Source organism: Cydia splendana, chromosome 8, assembly GCF_910591565.1.
Source record: "Cydia splendana chromosome 8, ilCydSple1.2, whole genome shotgun sequence".
NCBI lineage: Eukaryota > Metazoa > Arthropoda > Insecta > Lepidoptera > Tortricidae > Cydia > Cydia splendana.
In genome coordinates, this window is record NC_085967.1 from 18,988,597 (window position 1) to 19,009,605 (window position 21,009).

Consider the following 21,009-nt stretch of genomic DNA (forward strand, 5'->3'; position numbering starts at 1 on the left):
TCATTATTTTCTCCGTTTAGGAATTTTCGCAAACGTTGAGATGTTTTAAGCGTCTTTGGTAGAGGAAATTTGGTTAAAAACGCGTTGAGCATCAACATGTAGAAATGTTAAAAAGGAACAAAGAAATGAATTCATACGTCATATAACGTTTTCTACGCATTATTTTCTCTTTAAACTAATTTTAAAATTCTTCAAGCCTTTTTGTCCCATTTGTAATAGACTAATCGATTTCAATGCGGACTCGTAGATTACCTTTAATGTAAAATCACTTACTTACTTTTATAGTTACACGCGTAGTAATAAATGATTACGATAACTTGTTTGTAAGATTTAATCGAATATTCTTACTTTCAATCGCGTCCATTTTATAATGCATCATTTTGATTCAAAACAGTAGAAAGTAAATTATATATTTTTTATTGCTTTCACCTACATTTTGTTACATAAATGGTAACGGATTAAACTGTCCAGCTTTATTTCTATCAATATTACTAATATGATTTACAACATGAATGGCGTGCAGAACGCTGTGCGGCGAATGGCAATGTGGCGTAAACTATATTTAATACATATGTTCATCTAGTCAGTACACATGCTATTTAATTTATACAAAATTATTTACGACACTTAGAAATTTTGTAATTCAACGATATCTAAGCTAAATACCTTGGAGCAACTTTTTAATCAATCTTGCAGTTGACTGTTAAACTTGAACTGATGTAGGGGAGCCCAAGAGGGGATTTTTGTGTTTACTCGAGCGCGTCAGATTAAGATATGAATGATATCTTGCTACCCCGTGTAGTATACCTTTACCCCTTTTAGCCATCTATGTTGAGCCCTTGGTTGGTGAGGGGTTGGTGGGGGGTTCAACAAATTGTTAAGCAGATTGTGGATTTGGTCATATTAGTACAAATTAACGCTATAATTGTGCTATTACTAAATCTGATAATTATTTGCACGCATTTCCTTAATCTGACGGTTACAATGTAAAAATTAGGCGTCAAACTTGTGTTCGTCAGATTAAGAAAATGCCTACAAATATGTGTTATATTAAGTTATAGAAAAAATATAGCATTAAAGTGGACAAAAACGACCAAACCCACAAACTGCTTAACGATTTTTTAACCCTCCACCAACCTCCCGAAATTTAAAAAAAATTGTAGAGGCTTTCCGGCTCGCTGGAAAAAAAACCGGGCAAGTGCGAGTCGGACTCGCGCACGAAGGGTTCCGTACCATAATTAAAAAAAACGGAAAAAAAAAATGCAAAAAAAATACGGTCACCCATCCAAGTACTGACCACGCCCGACGTTGCTTAACTTTGGTCAAAAATCACGTTTATTGTATCGGAGCCCCATTTAAATCTTTATTTTATTCTGTTTTTAGTATTTGTTGTTATAGCGGCAACAGAAATACACCATCTGTGAAAATTTCAACTGTCTAGCTATCACGGTTCGTGAGATACAGCCTGGTGACAGATAGACGGACGGACGGACGGACGGACGGACGGACGGACGGACGGACGGACAGCGAAGTCTTAGTAATAGGGTCCCGTTTTACCTTTTGGGTACGGAACCCTAAAAACTTTATATAACTTTTTTTTCTTCTTATCATCTAATATTTCGATTCAAATAGGTTTGTATGACGCTCGAGTAAACCCCGATTTAGCATCGTGGGCTCCCCTACCATGAGCACTTAATTTTAAAATTTTAAAAGCCGTCACTACATGACATGTAATAGGCGTGACGCCTGCCCAAGATGACAATCGCCAAAAGAAAAGAAAACTGCATCAGGATAACAGATCCTACGAAAAGTCACGTGACTTCTGACATCTAGGCTAAGCCTCCTGAACTTTGGTCCTCGATGCCTATAGTGTGTAGCTTTCAAATAGAGCTCGACGGCTAATCCTATTGTCTATTGTTAAGTAAAACCGCACGTGCTACTTACCTGCAAAAAAAGGGTCTTAATTATTCTATTTGGCATCTGAGCGCGAGCTAGTCCAACGCTCAAAAAACCTATTATACCTATGCACGAAGCGTTCGCCCGTCTCGCAGTAATTCATAAATCAGAATATTCAGAATAAGTAGACAGTTCAAAATTTTCATAGAGTGTTCTATATTGTCACCTAAGTACCTTTTTAGGGTTCTGTAGTCAACTAAATAGGTACCCTTATTCAGCTTTAAGGGTGGTACACTCCCGTATAATGAGGCGTAGGCGCGGTAATAGGCTGCCAGCCTTAATTAGGAATAACTTTCAGCTGTCTGTGTCCGTTATAGTTAAAGCGTTGCGTGATAAAAACACTTAATGCTGATTGCTGAATAACATTAGTTGGCAAAATCAAGGGAATTAATTAGCTTCAACACGTGGTTGTGTTGTGGTTTTATTCCATTACAGAGTAAACCACTAATAGTGTCACTTAGGTAAGGTTGACGAAATATACCTAAAGTGAGCCGATCTTTCCAACAAGTTTGAACAAGATCTGCTCACTTTATATTTTGTCAACTTTACCACTGACGCTAATCAATTATTATGATTGTAGTTTTCAATCTTAGTGTCTAACTGGCTTTCGCTCATTCAATACATGTGTTCTTATTCAATTCCTACTGATCTTTTACGCAACTTGTCTAAGTTTTACCGGACATTCCCTGCTTTCGATTGGATTTTGTACCTTGTGATTTTAACGACCCTGTTTTACTGGACTTGGTAATAATTATGTGGCGACCGTGGGTCAATGCGAGTGCAAGTGGACATTAACTATTATGTATAATAATTATACATTTTTATCTTTCTACATATTTTATTTAACAACAGAATACGTCCCTGTCGTAGCTAAGGTGCATGTGACTTTCCAAAAGATTGAATATGATATTATATTTTTAGACGATTTTAACCCCATTCAACAAGAAATAAGGTTTAGAATTCAATATACATGCAATGTACTTCTAACTTATTTTGTAAGTAAATTGGTTGGCGCCTACGAGAACAAAAGCAGATAATAGGATTGTAATAGAACAATGCCATTGTTAGTACAGGTAAGTGAACAAGATCAGTTCAAAATTTTTTATCTATAATACACATAATTTATCTTCAGAATACAAATATTTCAAACGAAATCTATTGTTGTACTGAAAAATATATAAATATTATCGCCAAGCGAAATTTTCTAGGCCAATTGTTTCCGGCATGGCACACTTACGTCAGATGAGTTATATATTGCACCCAGTATTCACCCGCAGTGGAATAAACATAACATAACATTAACAATGTATTATATTTACAGGTTTATGCGGAATTCGTAAATTATGTGAGCTAGTTTTACTTTGGACAGCTGTCTATTAAAACGAGGTACTGAAATTGAAATAGTTAGCTGTAAGCTTACGAATCTTACGATACCTAGATACTAGCATTATATGTTTGTAACTACATATGTGACGTTATCTATGATAAGGGACCTTATTGTCGATGGCGCTTACGCCATTATTAGCGATGATCCGATATATAGCTGGTAAATTTTCTATGAGACGATATCCCTTCGCGCCTACATTTTTCGAATTTGCCGCCTTTTTCTACTGACAAGATCTGCTTGACCAGCTATAAATGTGAGGGGGCAGGTAGAGGAGCCTCACGGGGACGATGGGAATGAAAAGGCAGGATCCAGAGCGATGAGGGGTATTTATTATTTAAATAAAAAGGCACCTGTAACAATACAGGTTACGTGTTAACAGATAGGTATGTATAAAAACACTTTCGTAATTCAGAAGGTTAGAAATCAAATAACTTACAATATGTGCCTTGGTGATGATGTAGATATATATCTGGAAGGTGTGCAGGGCCACAAAACGAGCACTATACTGAACTGCACGCACTTATGAATTATTACGTTTACTAATAAAAATCACACTTAAACGGTCGTGTTTAGAAACTTGGGAAGTACAGTCTGTTAGATTAAATGATGTTTATCGATCAGAGTATGTGATCGAACTGAAAATAAAAATCATTGAATGGAATTTGGAATAGGATTTGAATTTCAAAAGGGAATTTAGAATTTGTATGGTGCCAGAAATAGTATGAAGGTCGATAGTGTAACGCTTCGTTACACGCACCGTTACACTACCGGGGTCGCCCTGGAAGGGAAAATCCTGGGGCTTATGGCCAAAGGATTTTTCCGTAACGTAAATATAATGTAATGAATATGGGTATGAGTGATAAATTTAGAAGGTGGGGATGTTATATACAATGTTTATCATACAAGAGAGGCGATTTAAACATGCATACCAAAGGTCATTCATACATCATCTTATAAAATTTTGGTTAATTGTTTAACCAAAATAAGTTTCAATAGAGTACTCCTTTAAGTAGAGGACGTACTCATTAAATCGCTCTCCATTAGTATTAAGGCTTATTAATCAGTAACCACCCGCTGAATATTAATGAATCTAAATATAATATCTACAATAATGTGTACCTACAAAGAGTACGATTGTTGAAATTTATTCAACAAAATAATGCCGTATGGAATGTAGGATTACTACAAAATATCATAAGATAATTCCTTAATGGAATTAATAAATGTACTGTACGGTACGTATGTACCTAAGTACGTAAATATGAACGTTATGTCAAGGGAAGAAATATATAAATAAGTATTGTTCTAACTCTGGTAGAGTTAGCTTTGAATAACGTTATATGAACGTAATATAACGTTATATAAATTAAATAGTATAAATGAACGTATAAATTCGTACTAAGTAGGTATGTACGAAATGTAATGAGTCCGAAATGTATAATGGGGATGAGATATAATTATAAATGTATAACATTATATACAATATTTTACAAGTTAGGAGCTTAGGAGAAAAGTAGCTAAGTTTGAGCCAAATAAGAATGTAATTAAGGAAAAACAGTATGTTGTTTATTTTAGAATTTTGGGGATAGGTTTAAGGTCTCTAATATGCCATCGTCCGAGCATTTTGCCGGACATGTCTTGTAGGACATATACTAAGGGTGATATTTTTTTTAGGATAGAACATTTAATAAACTTGGGTGCAAGTTTAGCAGAATAGTGTTTAGGAGAATTACTAATTGCGTAATTTCGTTTCCAGACGATGTCATTTTCGTTGAATTCGAAATGTTGGTGATGTTTATTATACGATGAAGAATTGGTTTGGTGTGCTCTCCAAAGACGGGCTTGTACTTCGGAGAAGACAGGCTGGAGAAGACCAAGATTATCAGCGTATTCGTCTCTGGGCGCGAATATAATATCATCTGTGAGATCAGATTTATCGTATGCTGATCCACATGTGACTAATTCGCGACCAAATACAAGGAAAGAAGGAGTATAATTTGTTGTTTCATTTACGGAAGTATTAATAGCAAATTGTATCTTATGTAGGTTGATATCCCAATTCCTGTGGTCATCCTGTATGAATGAGGATATTGCTGTGGTAACAACTTTATTATATCTCTCCACGGGATTTGGTTGGGCGCATTTAATTGCGCAATAGTGTATTTTTGGGATATGATAGGAGTGGAATAAATCCGTTGTCTCTTGACTAACGAATTGAGGACCATGGTCAAGAATTATGGTCTGTGGGATTCCGTACACTAGGAAAACTAGGTTTTCTAGAATATGAACGATTACTGATGAAGTAGCTCGTTTAATCGCAAAGAGGAGGCAATATTTTGAAAAACAGCAAGTAACGACAAAGATGAATCTGTTGTGTTTTAGTGTAGTAGGCAAGGGGCCGATCAAATCTATTGAAATGCATTGAAAGGGTCGAGAGCATTGCTTAGGTTTACCCATTAGGCCAAGTTTTAGTTGGGTTTGGTGTTTGCAAGCTAAGCAAGTCTCGCATTTGGCAATAAAATTTGAAATATCTTTGTACATTCCTGGCCAAAAATATTTCAATTTAACTTTATTGTATGTTTTAAATGTTCCGAAATGAGCGCAAGTTGGGGTGGAATGATTTTCTGTGATAATGGGTATTCTGTACTCTAGTGGGATAACTTCTTTCCAATTATACTCAGATTGGAGTAACGAAGGGGTTTTTGAGTATCGGTATAATTTATTATTATGTATTATGTAATCTGGAGTGGTGTTGGGGTTAGAACTGCATTTAGCGTAGATATTATTATACCAGTCGTCATTGGTATTAGAACTATTGTAGTTAATAACGTCTACTGAAGGTAAGCGTGATAAAGCGTCAGGGATTAGATGATCTTTACCACGTTTATGTTTAATTTCGAAGTTAAATGTAGATAGACGAATACTCCAGCGGGCTAGACGTCCGGTTGGATTATCTAGGTGGAGAAACCATTGTAATGCGGAATGGTCTGTGTAGATTGTGAACTTTAAGCCGTTGTCAAGATAGCAACGCCAATGTTCTAGGGCTAGTAAGACACTTAAGAGTTCTCTTTCTGTAATTGAGTAATTTCTTTGGGGACCAGTTAGGGATTTGCTCATATAAGCAATGGGTTTCTCAACGCCATCAAATTCTTGGGTCAGCATGGCACCGATGCCGAAGCTGGATGCATCACAGTGGACTGCGAAGGGTTTTGAGAAGTCTGGGCAAGCAAGAACAGGAGTAGAGACTAGAGCTTCTTTAATGGATTTGAAGGCATTGTCTTCTAGTGATGTCCATTTAAATGGTGGTGCTTTTTTGGAAGTGGAGGTAAGTTTAGTTAGTGGTGCAACAAAAAGCGTTGGACGCTGGCATAATAGGGATTAGAAAATAGATATAGATAAATTGGTATAAGATGATGAATGATGATAGATGCGTGATTATGTATATGTAATTGGTTATTTAAGGGGGGAATTTTGGTTAAACGGTTAAACGGTTGAGGATTAGATAAAAGGTTGGTTGTAAAATAGAAAATTAAATAAAATGATGTTAGGCCGAGAGATATTGCGAAAATTTGAGTTGGGTCGACTATAACCTTTTAGAATTTTGAAAAGATCTTAAAGCTAGCAATTACAAACAATATAAAAAAAAAAATTGGTAGAAAAAGGAAAAATGTAGAACTGGAACAGCTGGTTGCGGTTGTTGGGTAGGAGCAGGTGCTGGCACGGAGGAACTGGAACGGGCTGCTCAGCGTCGTAGGCGGGTGGGTGTCTTGTCAGGTCCGGGTTTGAGCACGTTGGTGGCGCCAGTGTGAGGGGGCAGGTAGAGGAGCCTCACGGGGACGATGGGAATGAAAAGGCAGGATCCAGAGCGATGAGGGGTATTTATTATTTAAATAAAAAGGCACCTGTAACAATACAGGTTACGTGTTAACAGATAGGTATGTATAAAAACACTTTCGTAATTCAGAAGGTTAGAAATCAAATAACTTACAATATGTGCCTTGGTGATGATGTAGATATATATCTGGAAGGTGTGCAGGGCCACAAAACGAGCACTATACTGAACTGCACGCACTTATGAATTATTACGTTTACTAATAAAAATCACACTTAAACGGTCGTGTTTAGAAACTTGGGAAGTACAGTCTGTTAGATTAAATGATGTTTATCGATCAGAGTATGTGATCGAACTGAAAATAAAAATCATTGAATGGAATTTGGAATAGGATTTGAATTTCAAAAGGGAATTTAGAATTTGTATGGTGCCAGAAATAGTATGAAGGTCGATAGTGTAACGCTTCGTTACACGCACCGTTACAATAAATACAATGCCGCGCGACGCTGTGCGGCGTAAGCGCCATCGACAATAATGTCCCTTTTCATAGATATTGCCCCATATAGTAAGTTTAATACTAATATTTAAACCGCCACACATCATTTCAGTGTATTACTAATTACTACTCTACCACAGCTTGTCTGGATTGAAATTACATTATTAACAAAATTCGAAACGTAAATTATAACTCGAAAGGTTTAACAGCTACAAAATAACATACTTATGCAGATTTCACGCGACGTTCATATAGGTACAATAAGGTACAATCACAGACAAACATAGATCTTCATATAATAATACACCCAATAGCAAATAATACAGCCTAAACCGGTCACGCTTTTTTATCTGTTTTGTTTTCCCTTATGTTTCTACTGCCATAGACAGTAGACAAGATGGCGCCGGTCGCTGCTGCAAAGGCTGCGTTCAGCTTATGATAGGGCCGTGTCGTACGGCTGCGTTCGTGGCCCACAAATGGTCTCGCCGGAAGATCAGCGCTGGCTCTCGGGTCAGTATTATGCTGAGGCGAGCCCATTTCGTGGTAAACTTTAACGCTTACCAACTTTATTAATATTTGTAGTTTTTAGTTATATTCTTGTATGTAATCTTAGTTTTAAGTTTATCACGAATAAAATGCTTGATTCTGATTCTTGATTTATGTATAAATAAATAAACATTTTGAAAAACAAAAACCAGGTCGAACAAATAAAATCTAGTCCTATCTAAAAGAGTACAGTTTTTATGCGTCGCATGTCCACGGGTTGAGAACCCCTGATTTAATAAGCAAACGTAATCTACTGACATAAATTTAGACAACAGCACGCAACCTGCTTTCAGGGGTGCGACAACAAATTTAATATTATAGTTTTGTTGTTTTACAAGTTTTCTGATTAAAATGAAATAATACAAATAAGTTAATGAAACAATTACGGATGAATACAGTTTTCATCCATGTGGGTAAATAAATACATTTGGCAAAATATGTAGTCAGTAAATTAAAAGAAATGACTATCTACATCTTTCAGAACTATTTCTATCTATTGGCTCGAACCGTAATATAGATACATCTGTAGCATACTGAACACCCCCTCGAAGTTACAAGTCGGCTCAGAGCCAAGACTTATCGTATTATACAACTGAAAGTGGCGAAACAGCGCAAAAATATAATCAACCCAGTTACTTGCAGTTATTGCCCCACATGTATACCCTACATGTTTAGCTAGGGTGCGCGGAGCCATATTAAAATCCACCCCTGCAGGGGGTGAGCGGCTGACGTCATCGTCCGATCAATATCCCCACGAATAGCACTCACTGAGCCAAGCGAGACTCGGCTTTCAATGAACCAGTATAAGTAAGACCTCATAACTAAAGCCCCATTTAGACGGTTCAAGTAAAGTGTAAGTGTAGTGTAGAACTTGCTAACTATGTAAACAAACCGCCATATTGAAACTGTCACTGAATGATGATTTCATTGATTTCAGTATGGCGGTTTGTTTACATAGTTAGCAAGTTCCATAGAATGACACTTTACATTTCGATATTTGGTCGATCGACTGAGTTCATTGTAAGCACTCTATTGATAGCAATATATCGAATATGGAATATTGCATACAAGTTCTTGAATCATCTAAATGGAGCTAAGTGTAAAACTTAAGAGTTTGCGTCCATATGAATCTCATTCTTAAAAGTTTACTCAATCAGTCGATAGATGTCGTTGAATCGACGTTTTTTCTCGGCGATTTTTACATCGCGCTAACGGTAATTTTTATTGAGTTATGGGAAATTATTTAAGAAGTGTCTGCTGCGTCACTTGAGTAAATAGAAAATATATGGGAATCAAAAACTACTCGGATAATGAGGTGGTAATTTTATAAATTCGAGGTGCTAACAGCTTATTTGTTCAGCAATCCAGCAATGGGGCGCAGACGCAAAGTATCCTATGCAAAAATTAGATATGATTTGTGACTTGTTTAATTTGACTTTTATCTGTTATTGGCACGATTTGGGGCCTGTACTTGTTAAGCGTTGCGAATCACCTGAACGAAAGTCCTAATCCGCTATCCATCGCCACTTCCATATATATTTTGTAACCCGAGCTCTTGCGGTGACGGTCAATGGATTGCATGTAACGCTATATCGTGGTCAGAGGTCGCGTTTCGGGCATCAGGGCAATTTTAGGGATTTCGTGACATTACGTAACTGTTGTCGTTTACTTACAAATCTAAGTGGAAAGGTCAAACACTATTTTCCATGATGCCAGAAAGTTTTGGTGTTTGGGGATTTTAATATAACTACTTTAGTGACAAGCTTATAGTTTTATTGCTCGTAAGTCAGCACTGTCAGCAGCTATCTTTGTAACAAGACCCATTAACATTTTTTTACATTTCGATACAGACTGTGCCCCATATTTTTGCGCACTTTGTTATGTAAGATATTACTGCAAACTGTACTCTACTAAAAGCAAAGTCCAACTGTATGATAATTTCGATATATGAACGAGTTTAATGCAATAAGTTCTGCATTATTTACATAATCAGTACAAGCGTAAACGGTAACCGGTAATATATAAAAAGACGGTAAAATGTAAGAGCACCATACGAGATTCGGATATCCGGAATTGAGCATAAATTCATGAAAGACGTCTAACAATATTTATCCTTTATTTATATAGGAAGGGAGTTACAATAATTTGATTGGCAAAGGATTTGGAATGAACGTAGCATGTTGTGACGTCACAGTCACAAAACGTTTTGACCTTTCGCAAAGACTAGTAGATTTATTACTATCATAGTAAACTGTGTTGCCTCAACGTCTGTCTCTATTGGTTATTTGACGTATGTGCGAAGTTGGTGGTGGGAAAATACATGCGACGCCAACTCACGAAGTGGTGAAAAGAAAATATAAATGAAAGTGACGACATCTTCATACTATTTGGGAGTTGCTAACTGTCAAATTAGCAATATGACCCACCACCCACTAGGGCGGCGCCACATTCATGCACAGAGCGAATAAGACCCGACTTGTTTATCAACGCATCGCTCCGCGTAATTTCAATTTGCAAAGAGCTCGCGAAAAAGCACATCTGTTATTTATTTACACTTACTTAATTATACAGCAGACTAATTACATGTGGCGTTCTACAAGCAATATGTTAATTTAATTGTCGATAGTCAACAAGACACCAACTATGTAGTAATTTTTTAATCTAACAAACATTGGATGAGCAAAATCAGTGAGGTCGAAAAAGAAAGGTCGTAACGAAACAGCTATACATACTGGAAGAACTACCCCTAGAAACTTCGAGATACTTCTCAATACACGGTGTAACATGAGGAAACCGAATAATTTTAACCACGCATTTCTGAGGTCAAAAGAAGGAAAAAATGTAATATAAGTTTAGGTCAATTTCGCCAAAAAAATATTTTTTTTTGTTTTGTTTTTCAATTCTTTGAATGTGTTTGGACATAAAAAATAAATGTTATGGGTAAACTTGTCACTGAAAATTGACTTTTACATTTTTTTTCGTAAAACCTACTTTTTGCAAAGTGTTGCTTGTCACTTTTTGACATCTATCAATAAGGATATTTAGACTATGTCCATAACAGCAACATCACCATCAAAAAGGCCTTTTACAGTATGTAACAACAAAAACTTGTTTATTTCTAAATTAATATTATCTCTGAAACTAGGCGAATTTCAAAAAAGTTTATAGGACATTTTTGTCTCCAAATATGATCAGGAATATGCTGTTAAAATTATTCGGTTTCCTCATGTTACACCGTGTATAGCTCTCCAATTAGGGTTGAGCCACTTGAGCCTAATGCCTTGACCCTAATTCATAGGGATACATGTCGGAATATGTAGGTATCTATACTACAGGTAGCTGGCTGGACGATCAATGATTATAATCCCAAGAGTTTACTAGACCTATGAGTTAGTGTTGGTTACTACCCCTAGAAATATCGAGATACTTTTCAATATAGCTCTCCAATTAGGGCTGAGCCTGCTTTGACCCTAATTAATAGGGATACATGTCGGAATATGTAGGTATACTACACGTAGATGGTTGAACGATCAATGATCCCAAGAGTTTATAAGACTTTTACGAGAGTTTGCTAGGATCGGATGCAACGATAGGACGAACCGCCTGATGGTCGGCAATAGGCCTGTTGCAAGTAACAAAGAATCATGGAAATAATGGTTTCAAAGAAACATATATGTTAATATGATTCTAAAAAATGGCCCAATCTCAGTATAAACTGAAGGATTATTAATATATTCAATACTTATAATAAAAGTGCAAAATTCTCCAATCGGCCATTATTACTGAAACGCCAATCAGAAGCGTTCTAAGCAGTGACGTCATCAATCCATAACATATTTCTTAGAGCAACATAGACAACCTCATTGACCGAAATCCATACCTCCTCACCAAAGAGTTCGAAGGTGCAAAAAAAAGATTATTTCGCCACTAAACATTTATTACGTCCAAAAAATATTATTACACGATATAAAGTAGATATCTATTTGTTATTATCTAAATAAAATGCTAAATAATACGATATTTCACCAACAAACTTTTTTAATTATTTGGCTGAATGGAACTATCATTGCCATGTTGGCTGTCGTAACTAGAAAAAATTAAAAAGTAAAACCGGCGCTCGGTAATTTTCACTCAAAATTTACATGTATCTAAATCATTAATCTTAAATTGCAACCGTGTGAGAGTTTTTGTGTAAAATGAGTTATTGTGATAAATTTTTGTAATGTATTTACCATCCCTAATCGTAATATATGGTGCTGAATTAACAATATCATTCGGATTCAAGGGAAATTCGTAACTGTAAGTATGTAAACAATGTCTACCACCCTACCACCAACTAATTGGTGACGTCACAAATGGCGTGCGAGGCGTTTTCGCGCGAGTTTTAAACTAGCTATAATAAAATGCAATTATTTATGTTAAATCTTATGATAGATAGATATGTATAGCTGAAATATTGTGTTTTTCGGAACCAATACAAGTGTACCGACAATAATAAAAGGGATTTCAAAATTTGTCATCAGGCCTATTACCGTCGCCAACATGGACAACAACAACACCAGAGGGGATGCAAGTGTGTTGCCGGCCTTTAAGATGGGAGTACGCTCTTTTCTTGAAGGTTTGAAGGTCGTATCGGTCAGAAACACCGCGGGCGACAGTTCACGTTAGCGTTCTTCATGACTATTTCAAATTTCGAATCGATAGCTTAAGTAGTTCTCGAGATATTTAGCCGTGTGACGACGGGCGGACAGAGTCCCACCATTCCTTTTGTACCTTTTTGGTTCGGAACCCTAAAAGGGATGAGACTAACAATACCTTGAAAGTTTTCATTTTATGATGTAATTATGTCAATAGTTATTTAAAACTTTCGCATTTTGAACACATATTAACTCACATTTATAGACGGATCTATCGCGAATTTATTTTATTACCTTTATTTACACACACACACCTCGTAAATGTCGACCAGTTAAATTGGCAGCTACATTAGTCAGGCGATCGCCGAGCCGTTGGTTTGTATAATTGATTTATACGCGTCGTTTAAGACTAAGTAGTCTTGTTAGTGCAAAGTAAGTTACATGTTTTAAGTAATTATGTCAGAAATCGAATTCGGTACGGCTACGTTGATTTTCTTTCATATTGAAATGATAATTTCTTCTAACGGCGCATTGCCATGTACGCTGAACCATTTTTGTTTGCGTAAATGGTTCACATTCGTTCATGCATATTATCATGTGCTTTTTGGATCAATAGGGTTCCAAATTAGGTTCATGCCGCTGAGCTTTCCCTAAAGATAGCCCACGAAAAAAGTAGCCACCATAAAATCCACGCTTCCGTTAATGAAAGCTAAGTACAGCTATACAACTCCGTATAGATTTCGGATTCTGAAATAAAACAATTCTAGATAAAAATTAATTCGGATTGCCAGATAATAAAAAAAAGACTTATATCTATAAGTAATGACATAGTTACTAGGTCCGCAATGAAGGGTTTAAAGGGTTACCTTAACTCGGCTACTTCTATAATAAGAACTAGATTTAACCATCTCTTTACATATTTTTCCTGCCCAGAATCAACATTAATCCCATTGAGTGCTGAGGAGTGAGGAGGTTTGAATTTGAACTCAGAACCTGAATTATTCAGAAGTGGCTACTTTTTCGTGAGTAAGACTTACGTATTAACAACGTGTATGAACTCAATGTGACGCTCGTGTGCAACGATACATCATCAGCTCAGCGCTCGCCCGATTCATGTAGCCGCCAATTATATTAGCGCGCCGCGCTTGTCCACATTAATTAGGTGTGAAACGTGTAATTAAAAACTCTTAACAAAGATGAGGCGAAATTAACGTTTAAAAGTCGGTCAGTAGTTAAGACAAAGTGAAAATCTTAAAATGCTACAGTAAGGTTTTTTTACGTTAAATCAACAGCGGAAGCCGGACGCTTATTGCCAGACGCGGCGCGCGAATACGAACACACGAATCACACGATACGCACAATAGTTATAAGAGACGAACATAACATTTTCATACAATTAATCGTTGAATCTGAAAGATACAATGTATTAGGCGTGAGCTTATGAAGGCCCTCGTCCCTCTGCACCACAGTGTTCAACAATTACAATGTATTTGGACGGAAGTGGCATAAAATCACTAGTTTATATGCTTGATAAAAGACCGCATCCTAAGAGCTTGACTCTGTATTACGTGAGATTTAACAAAATACCAAATTCATTTCTTAAAAAGAAACATGCTTGCTGATTCGTTATCATGTTATCAATCAATTAAATTTTGTAATAAAAATCCGAATTCCCTTCGCTAGAATTTATAATCTAGGCGTTGTTTTACTACACTGTATGCTCACGCGCAATCGTTTATTTTAACACGACTGTAATACTAATTAAGTATGCGTTCATCTCTACAGTCAGTGGTCGTGTGTTGTTGTCATTTACGAAAACAATAACAGGCATTCCAAGTATTGCGCGAGCGGTCTTGCGATACTGCCAACACGCCCTACAATCCAAACGTATGCAAATACATCAAAGATGTACACAGTGAAAGTAAACCTTTTAACTCTCACCTTTTTTCACTAATGGAACTCCTGGATTAAAAGGGACGGTATGAATAAGTAAAAAGGGTACTCACGCTACCCTGCCGAATTCGTCCCTGGGCACGTCCTTCTCGCTGGTCTCCGATATCTTCGCCCTGAACGCGGCCACCCGCGCCGCTATCTCCTCCCGCGGCAACCTACGCAACCACACCAAAGACACGCTCATTATTAAAAAAAAACACAATTCGAAATTTAAAAAATAGTGTAAACAGTAGTGGACTGCTCAGTGTGAACAAGTGGCACGTAATGATTTTTTTTCTTATTAAATTCGCAAGCGTCACTACGTGTAACACCTGTACCAACCAATGCATAGCTGTCGCGGTGAGGCAATCGAGTCGAATTACTTTTGAAAAACAATAAAAGGCAATAAAAGCGATAAGACGAGCCCCGTGCGCGCTCGTGCGCCGAGCAAACTTGAATGAAAAGTGTTCCACTGAGGGTGTGCGCGTATTGATTATACTCCGGCGCAACAGGGGCATCGCCCCTAAACGAGGGTGCGAATCGATCGATGTTCAACAACCCTTAAATTTTTTTTCTATTATACAACTAGGATTTATATGGTCGATAGATAATATCTTCAGCATGTGAAACTAGAAACAGGTTGCACATAAATTGTTGCGGTTTTTATAGCGATCACGGTGCGATAAAAATAACAGTAGCCCAATCTGCCTACGCCTTGTTTACACATTGCTCCTACGCTCTAACGAGTTTTCAGGTCATGTGAGATTAGCACTAAGCTGGAGTTTTTAGAGAGAAAATTCTGAGGAATATAGCTTTTAAGTTTAAACAAACGTAACACAGAAAACAATTGTATGTTTCATAGGAGACAAATAGATTTGTTGAAATCAATAGATAGAATACAACAGATACAATTTCAGAAGAAAAACATAAAGTCAGACAACAGGCGGTCTTATAACAGTTATAAGAGCAATATTTTAATTCAAAAACTTTTTTTAATTTTTATAGTTTGAGAATCAAAAACCATGTTCTCTGACTTTATATAAAAATTCAGGACGGCGCAAAGTGTTAAATTTTATTTTATTACTTAAAAAAAAAATGACTTTACTTATTAAATAACTGATAAAAACTTCAATAATTATTTGGATCCGGGCTTAAATTTAATACATACATATAAGTATCTAATTCCCCCGCGTAAAAGATCGCGTAAATTATTAGATAGCGAAAATTAGCACATATTACAAATTTTAATTTAATACAATATGTTTATTAGGGTATACGATAAAATGTACAGTCGACGTCAAAGACACTATATTTTTCGCCTAATTACAAAGGAGTAAGGTGCAATAGTGTAAACATATCTTTGACGTCGATTGAACATGTACTAGCTAGACTAGTTAATCCTATTGCCAGTACAGTCAGCATCATATAGATAGTGATGGCCAAGGCTCTATATTATAGAGTCATTTGTTACTATAGAAATAAGGATGTTTTTTGATCTATTTGGTACCACTATTTTTTTGATAGTACAGTCACCTGCAATAATATATTACTCTTCGAAGGCCGCAAAAGTATGTGACGCGCTCTTATGACTACAAATAAGATCGTGTCAGATATTTTTGCGGGCTTCGTTGTGTAACATATTATTGCAGGTGACTGTACAGTGGCTTGATTGATATATGGAAAAACAAATACATTTTTTTAGGGTGAGTATCCACCAGAAATGAGCGAGATAGTAGACGGATCTCCAACAAAATCGCGTGAATGGAATTTCCTCGCTGGGGCCTATTGCATAATAAAATACAAGCTAATGCTATTAGTGATTTTACATACAAAATAAGTACCCCGGGTCTCTTCTGGATCCCTTTATTTTCAGCTCCAAGATTTAGGTTAAATACCTACCCACTATTCAATTGTCCCAAAGCAAATTGCAAGAGACGGAAGCCCAATATTTATGAGCCCAATAAATTTACTTCAAGTACATCTAGTTATTGCACTAATCAGAAATATTTGCTTTGGAGCGTACCCAATACTGTGTTCTCTTGAATTTGGCTTGTCGCCAGCATGTACTGGTCAAGCGTAGGGACCGTATCTTTTTATTGGGAATGAAATTGAATTACGTCAACTGGACAGACGACGTCAAAGATACGTTTACGTTTTTCGCCTTATTACAAAGGAGTAAGGTGCAAAAGTGTAAACATATCTTTGACGTCGACTGGACATTTACGTTGATACGTCTTTATGTAGCTGACGTAACTGGGCCAATAAATTGGTTCAAAATACATAAATTTTCGCACGTGGTGGCGTGGAGGGGCGTAGAAGCCAGGAAATAAAAAAGGAACAAAAGATACATCGCGCCGCGCGAATCTTGCGACGGAAGATTTGTTTTTATCGAGCCAACTTCAACCTTTTAAGGATTTGGTTGGAGTCTGCCTATGAGGTTTCTAAAGGGTCTGTAGTCCTACAGCAATCTTTATGTTAGTACAAAGCTTAAAGCTTCGCTCAGGCTTATAAACGCACTTATATACTTAACCAAATATTTTATTATCAGGTTGATGTAAGATATAACTGATATAAGGGATGTAAGAGTGGGTAAAACATAAATGTAAATAATAATTCGCTGAAAGTAAGTCACGGACACAGAACTAGTAACGTAAAACCTTTACATTTTTAATGTACATTTCATAGTCGCTAAGTAAGGGTTCCCGAGGGGTTCCCCCATATGTCGATGCGGAATCGGCAAAATCCGATAGAAAAAAGCTTTATGTCTGCGCAATAAGAGCGAAAAAGCCGTCGACGCGTCGGCAGGCGCCGGCCGATGCGAGCCGAGCCGAACAACGACTTTTTCACTCTTATTGCGCAGACATTGCCGAATGCGCGTCGTAATATCTGGGGAGACCCTAAAATACCTGACGTATGTAGGTATGGAAACGACGAATCCGTTCCGTAATTGACTTCGCTACAGGACCCTATAAATAAATTTGTTTAAAAACGTGCATTCTAGGTATCCAAGATTACGATATTATTCATACACCTATTTCAAAACATTGCGCAACACTTTGCACGAACTGTTTCTTCCATTATTAAATTTGTTGAACTCTCCCAAAGAATACTGCTTTGTAAGAAAATGACAAGTTTCCTTTCCTACTGTTATAAAATGTAGGTCATTGGATAATACCTATATGGGCATTGGGATTTTCTTGGACTACTTGGATTTTGTGACTATTCTAACTTATCAAATTAGACTTAGTTGGGTATAACCAGGCGTGGCTCACTCCGCGATTTCGTCGCTTTGCTACAGGTAGCTAAAAGTACATCCGTTCGGCCCCAATTTTGGGGTTTGCCATAAGCCGCGCGTGGCGCTGTCGCCACCTGGCGGCCATATCTGTGCTGATATTAACAGACGTGTTTTGTTAGGGAGTGAGTCTTCTGTACCTAGTACTATTATTTATTCTGTGGTATAACATAGTAACTTTAGAATGAGCAACTTATCTTATGGAGTAAAATGTAGAAATTGATTTTCACCTACTTTGCTGTTCATCGCGATCATACAGATAAGTGGCTGACAAAAATATAGATATCATACATTCCGATTTTAGTCATCTGCCTATCTCCGCCTCCTATCAACATCCATATAAAACAATTTTTGAATGATTGTGATTATAAAATAAGTGTCAATTCTATATCTTAGCTGATGGCCTACAAGATTGAGAAAATTTACCCTTAATGAAATATCATAGTTTTTGAGATATTGGCATTTTTATAGTTTTTATAACCAGGATTCTTTTAAAAGTGCTGATATCTCAAAAAAATTAGATTTTCATTAAGGGCAACTTTGCTTAATCTTGTAGCCCATCAGCTGTTCTACAAGCCCTTTAAATCTCGGCGTTGGTTTGACACCCTGTATAAGTACTTTCCCATTTTTGCTGCAAAGACATCCTATCAAACTGTTACCCAGTTGCTAGGACCTTCAAGTTACCAGAGGAACTCCGGCATAAAATTAGGGGTAGGTATCTAAACTTTTTGACCCAAGGGTCAGACATCCATTGTTCTTCACAGGCCAGATTAGCCAGGCCAGGTTCAGACTGGCGGCTATTATCTGTTTGACAAAGTTTCAGCCACTTTAACACATTTACTGCCAGGAACACGCTAGGTGTGTTCATTTTGTATTGGAAATGGGGTGCTTGACACTGAAAGTGTTAAATTACTTAGAAGGCTGGTTATAAAATATAGGGCTGGTGCTACAGTCATGCTACAGTCTAATCAGTTCAATTTTCCGCCAAAATTGACAACTACTGATAACATTAGCAAGTAAAGAATTTTTCCAATTACCTAGTGATTTGTCACAGTAAAAGCTATTACACCTTCATAATTGATTATGAAAGGCATTTTAATTACTTTATTTCCTTTTCCAATGTACTTGTTTGAGTATGGATTATTTATGGATTTTGCTCAGAAATTATCATAATTGAAATATATTTCTGTAGGCAATAAATGATATATGCCTAGAAGAAAATGGCTATTTTTTTAGTCTGTATCTTTAGGTATTTAAATAAAAGTAAACAAACAATTTGTAAATTTTCAGGTAGTTATAACATTTATTACAAAACCGCCTGGTTATGTCACTTAACAACCTGACTTTAACCTACATTATTTGATTGTGTAATGTTTTCATCTACACTCAACTGGCTTAAGGAGCCATTTGAGGGTAGATTTTGTTTACTTTTATTTAAATACCTAATGATACAGAGTATAGTTTCATGGAAAAAAAAAACATATTTTTTTATCTACTGCTGGTACTAGTAGTATTATTAGCAGAATAGACTTTTTTCCAGAAAGCCTTTGGGGAGTCTAGGCAAGAAAATTAAGTTTTGGTAGATAAGTAATATAGAAAACTTATACTACCAGTATCAGACAAAAAATTACGTATTTGGAGTTAAAATGACAGAAGAGATATGTAAATGACTTAAATATTGTAGATTTGACCTTTGAAGAACAGCTAAAGTAATAATTTCACAATACCAAAGTGAATTGAAAAACAACTTGGTTACTGTTTTAACAGCTGTATTTAGTCTGATATGTATGTAATAAATAAGTTCTGAAATGACTTAATATGGCAAGGGTTTTAAGATTGTAATAAACAATAATAAATTAAGAACACAACACCACCGGTCCTGTGATTTTTTAGGCTTAAACCTACTGTAGTACCAAAATCAGGATTTTTTATGCAATAAGTCTACAAAACAATATTCACAGTAAGAAAATAAGAATCGCTAAACTCGCCTATCAATTGTTTAATGTGGAACACCGAAATTATTTGAGTTGGACAGTGATAGTGTGCAATTTGGTTTAGCATAATCTAATATTGTGGTTTACTTACCCCTGCTCCTCCAAGCTGTCTTCAAGCTCCGCACACTTCACTTCAATCTTCCTCTTCCTCTCATGGTCGAGGATCTCCTGATTTGGCTGCTTATTGGAAGCAGAGTCCAATTTGGCTATCTCCTCCTCAGTACGATAGTTCACGGAATCTTTGGTTTTACGCACTGATGCCCAGTTTCTTTGCACATAGCCGTTGGTTCCCGAGCCTCGCGGTGTTGTCAAGCCGATGCCGTTGTACATTTTGCCGATTTGTCAGGCTAAAACGAAATTATATACAGTGAGAATGTATATTCGTAAGTTTGACAGACATGTACCAAAGCGCAATTTCTTACGTCGACAAAAATGCCGGTGAGGGGAATTGAGTGAATTTATGTAAACTTGAAATAATTTGTTACAAGTGAGAGCAAAGAAGATGCCTTACCTATATAAATGCTCGGCTATTTGTAATTTTTTTGCACGTTTATGAACTTCTACAATACGACCATCTTGGTAAAATATTTTTTTAATATTTTAACTAATTTGTCTATGGTTGAAGTAGTGTTGCCAGAGTATTCGTAATCAGTCCCCTTAATTACGAGAATTACAATTTTGCCTGTGATGTTTACAATATAAATCTAGGGGTTTCTTTATAGTTGTATATAGCTGTTTATTCTTTAATCAGTAGTTGAGTAGTAGAGATATTCTAGTTAGGTTTATTAATATAGGTTTTCTTAGAATAGGTATTATAGGTTACCATAATATTTGTTATATGAATGAGCACAACACAATTGTAATATGAAGTTTGATAAATTTGCTTGGAAAAATATGATAGAATTTTATTACAAAAATCGGTTTAAAATAACAAAAG

At 36.4% G+C, this 21,009-nt stretch overlaps 1 protein-coding gene across 5 annotated transcripts in view; it reads right to left on the bottom strand.

Moving 5' to 3' along the window:
* The window catches only part of LOC134792964 (serine/arginine repetitive matrix protein 2), a 36,433-nt gene extending 15,737 nt beyond the window's left edge, over positions 1-20,696 (bottom strand). For all 5 annotated transcript variants that reach the window (XM_063764449.1, XM_063764453.1, XM_063764451.1 and 2 more), the window contains exons 1-3: positions 20,584-20,696; positions 20,164-20,419; positions 14,861-14,962 (exon numbers count right to left, since the gene is read on the bottom strand). In XM_063764449.1, the coding sequence (XP_063620519.1) occupies positions 14,861-14,962; positions 20,164-20,402 (341 nt within the window). In that variant the 5' untranslated portion in view covers positions 20,403-20,419; positions 20,584-20,696. The remainder of the gene's footprint in view (positions 1-14,860; positions 14,963-20,163; positions 20,420-20,583) is intronic.
* Between the last annotated feature and the right edge of the window lie 313 nt (positions 20,697-21,009).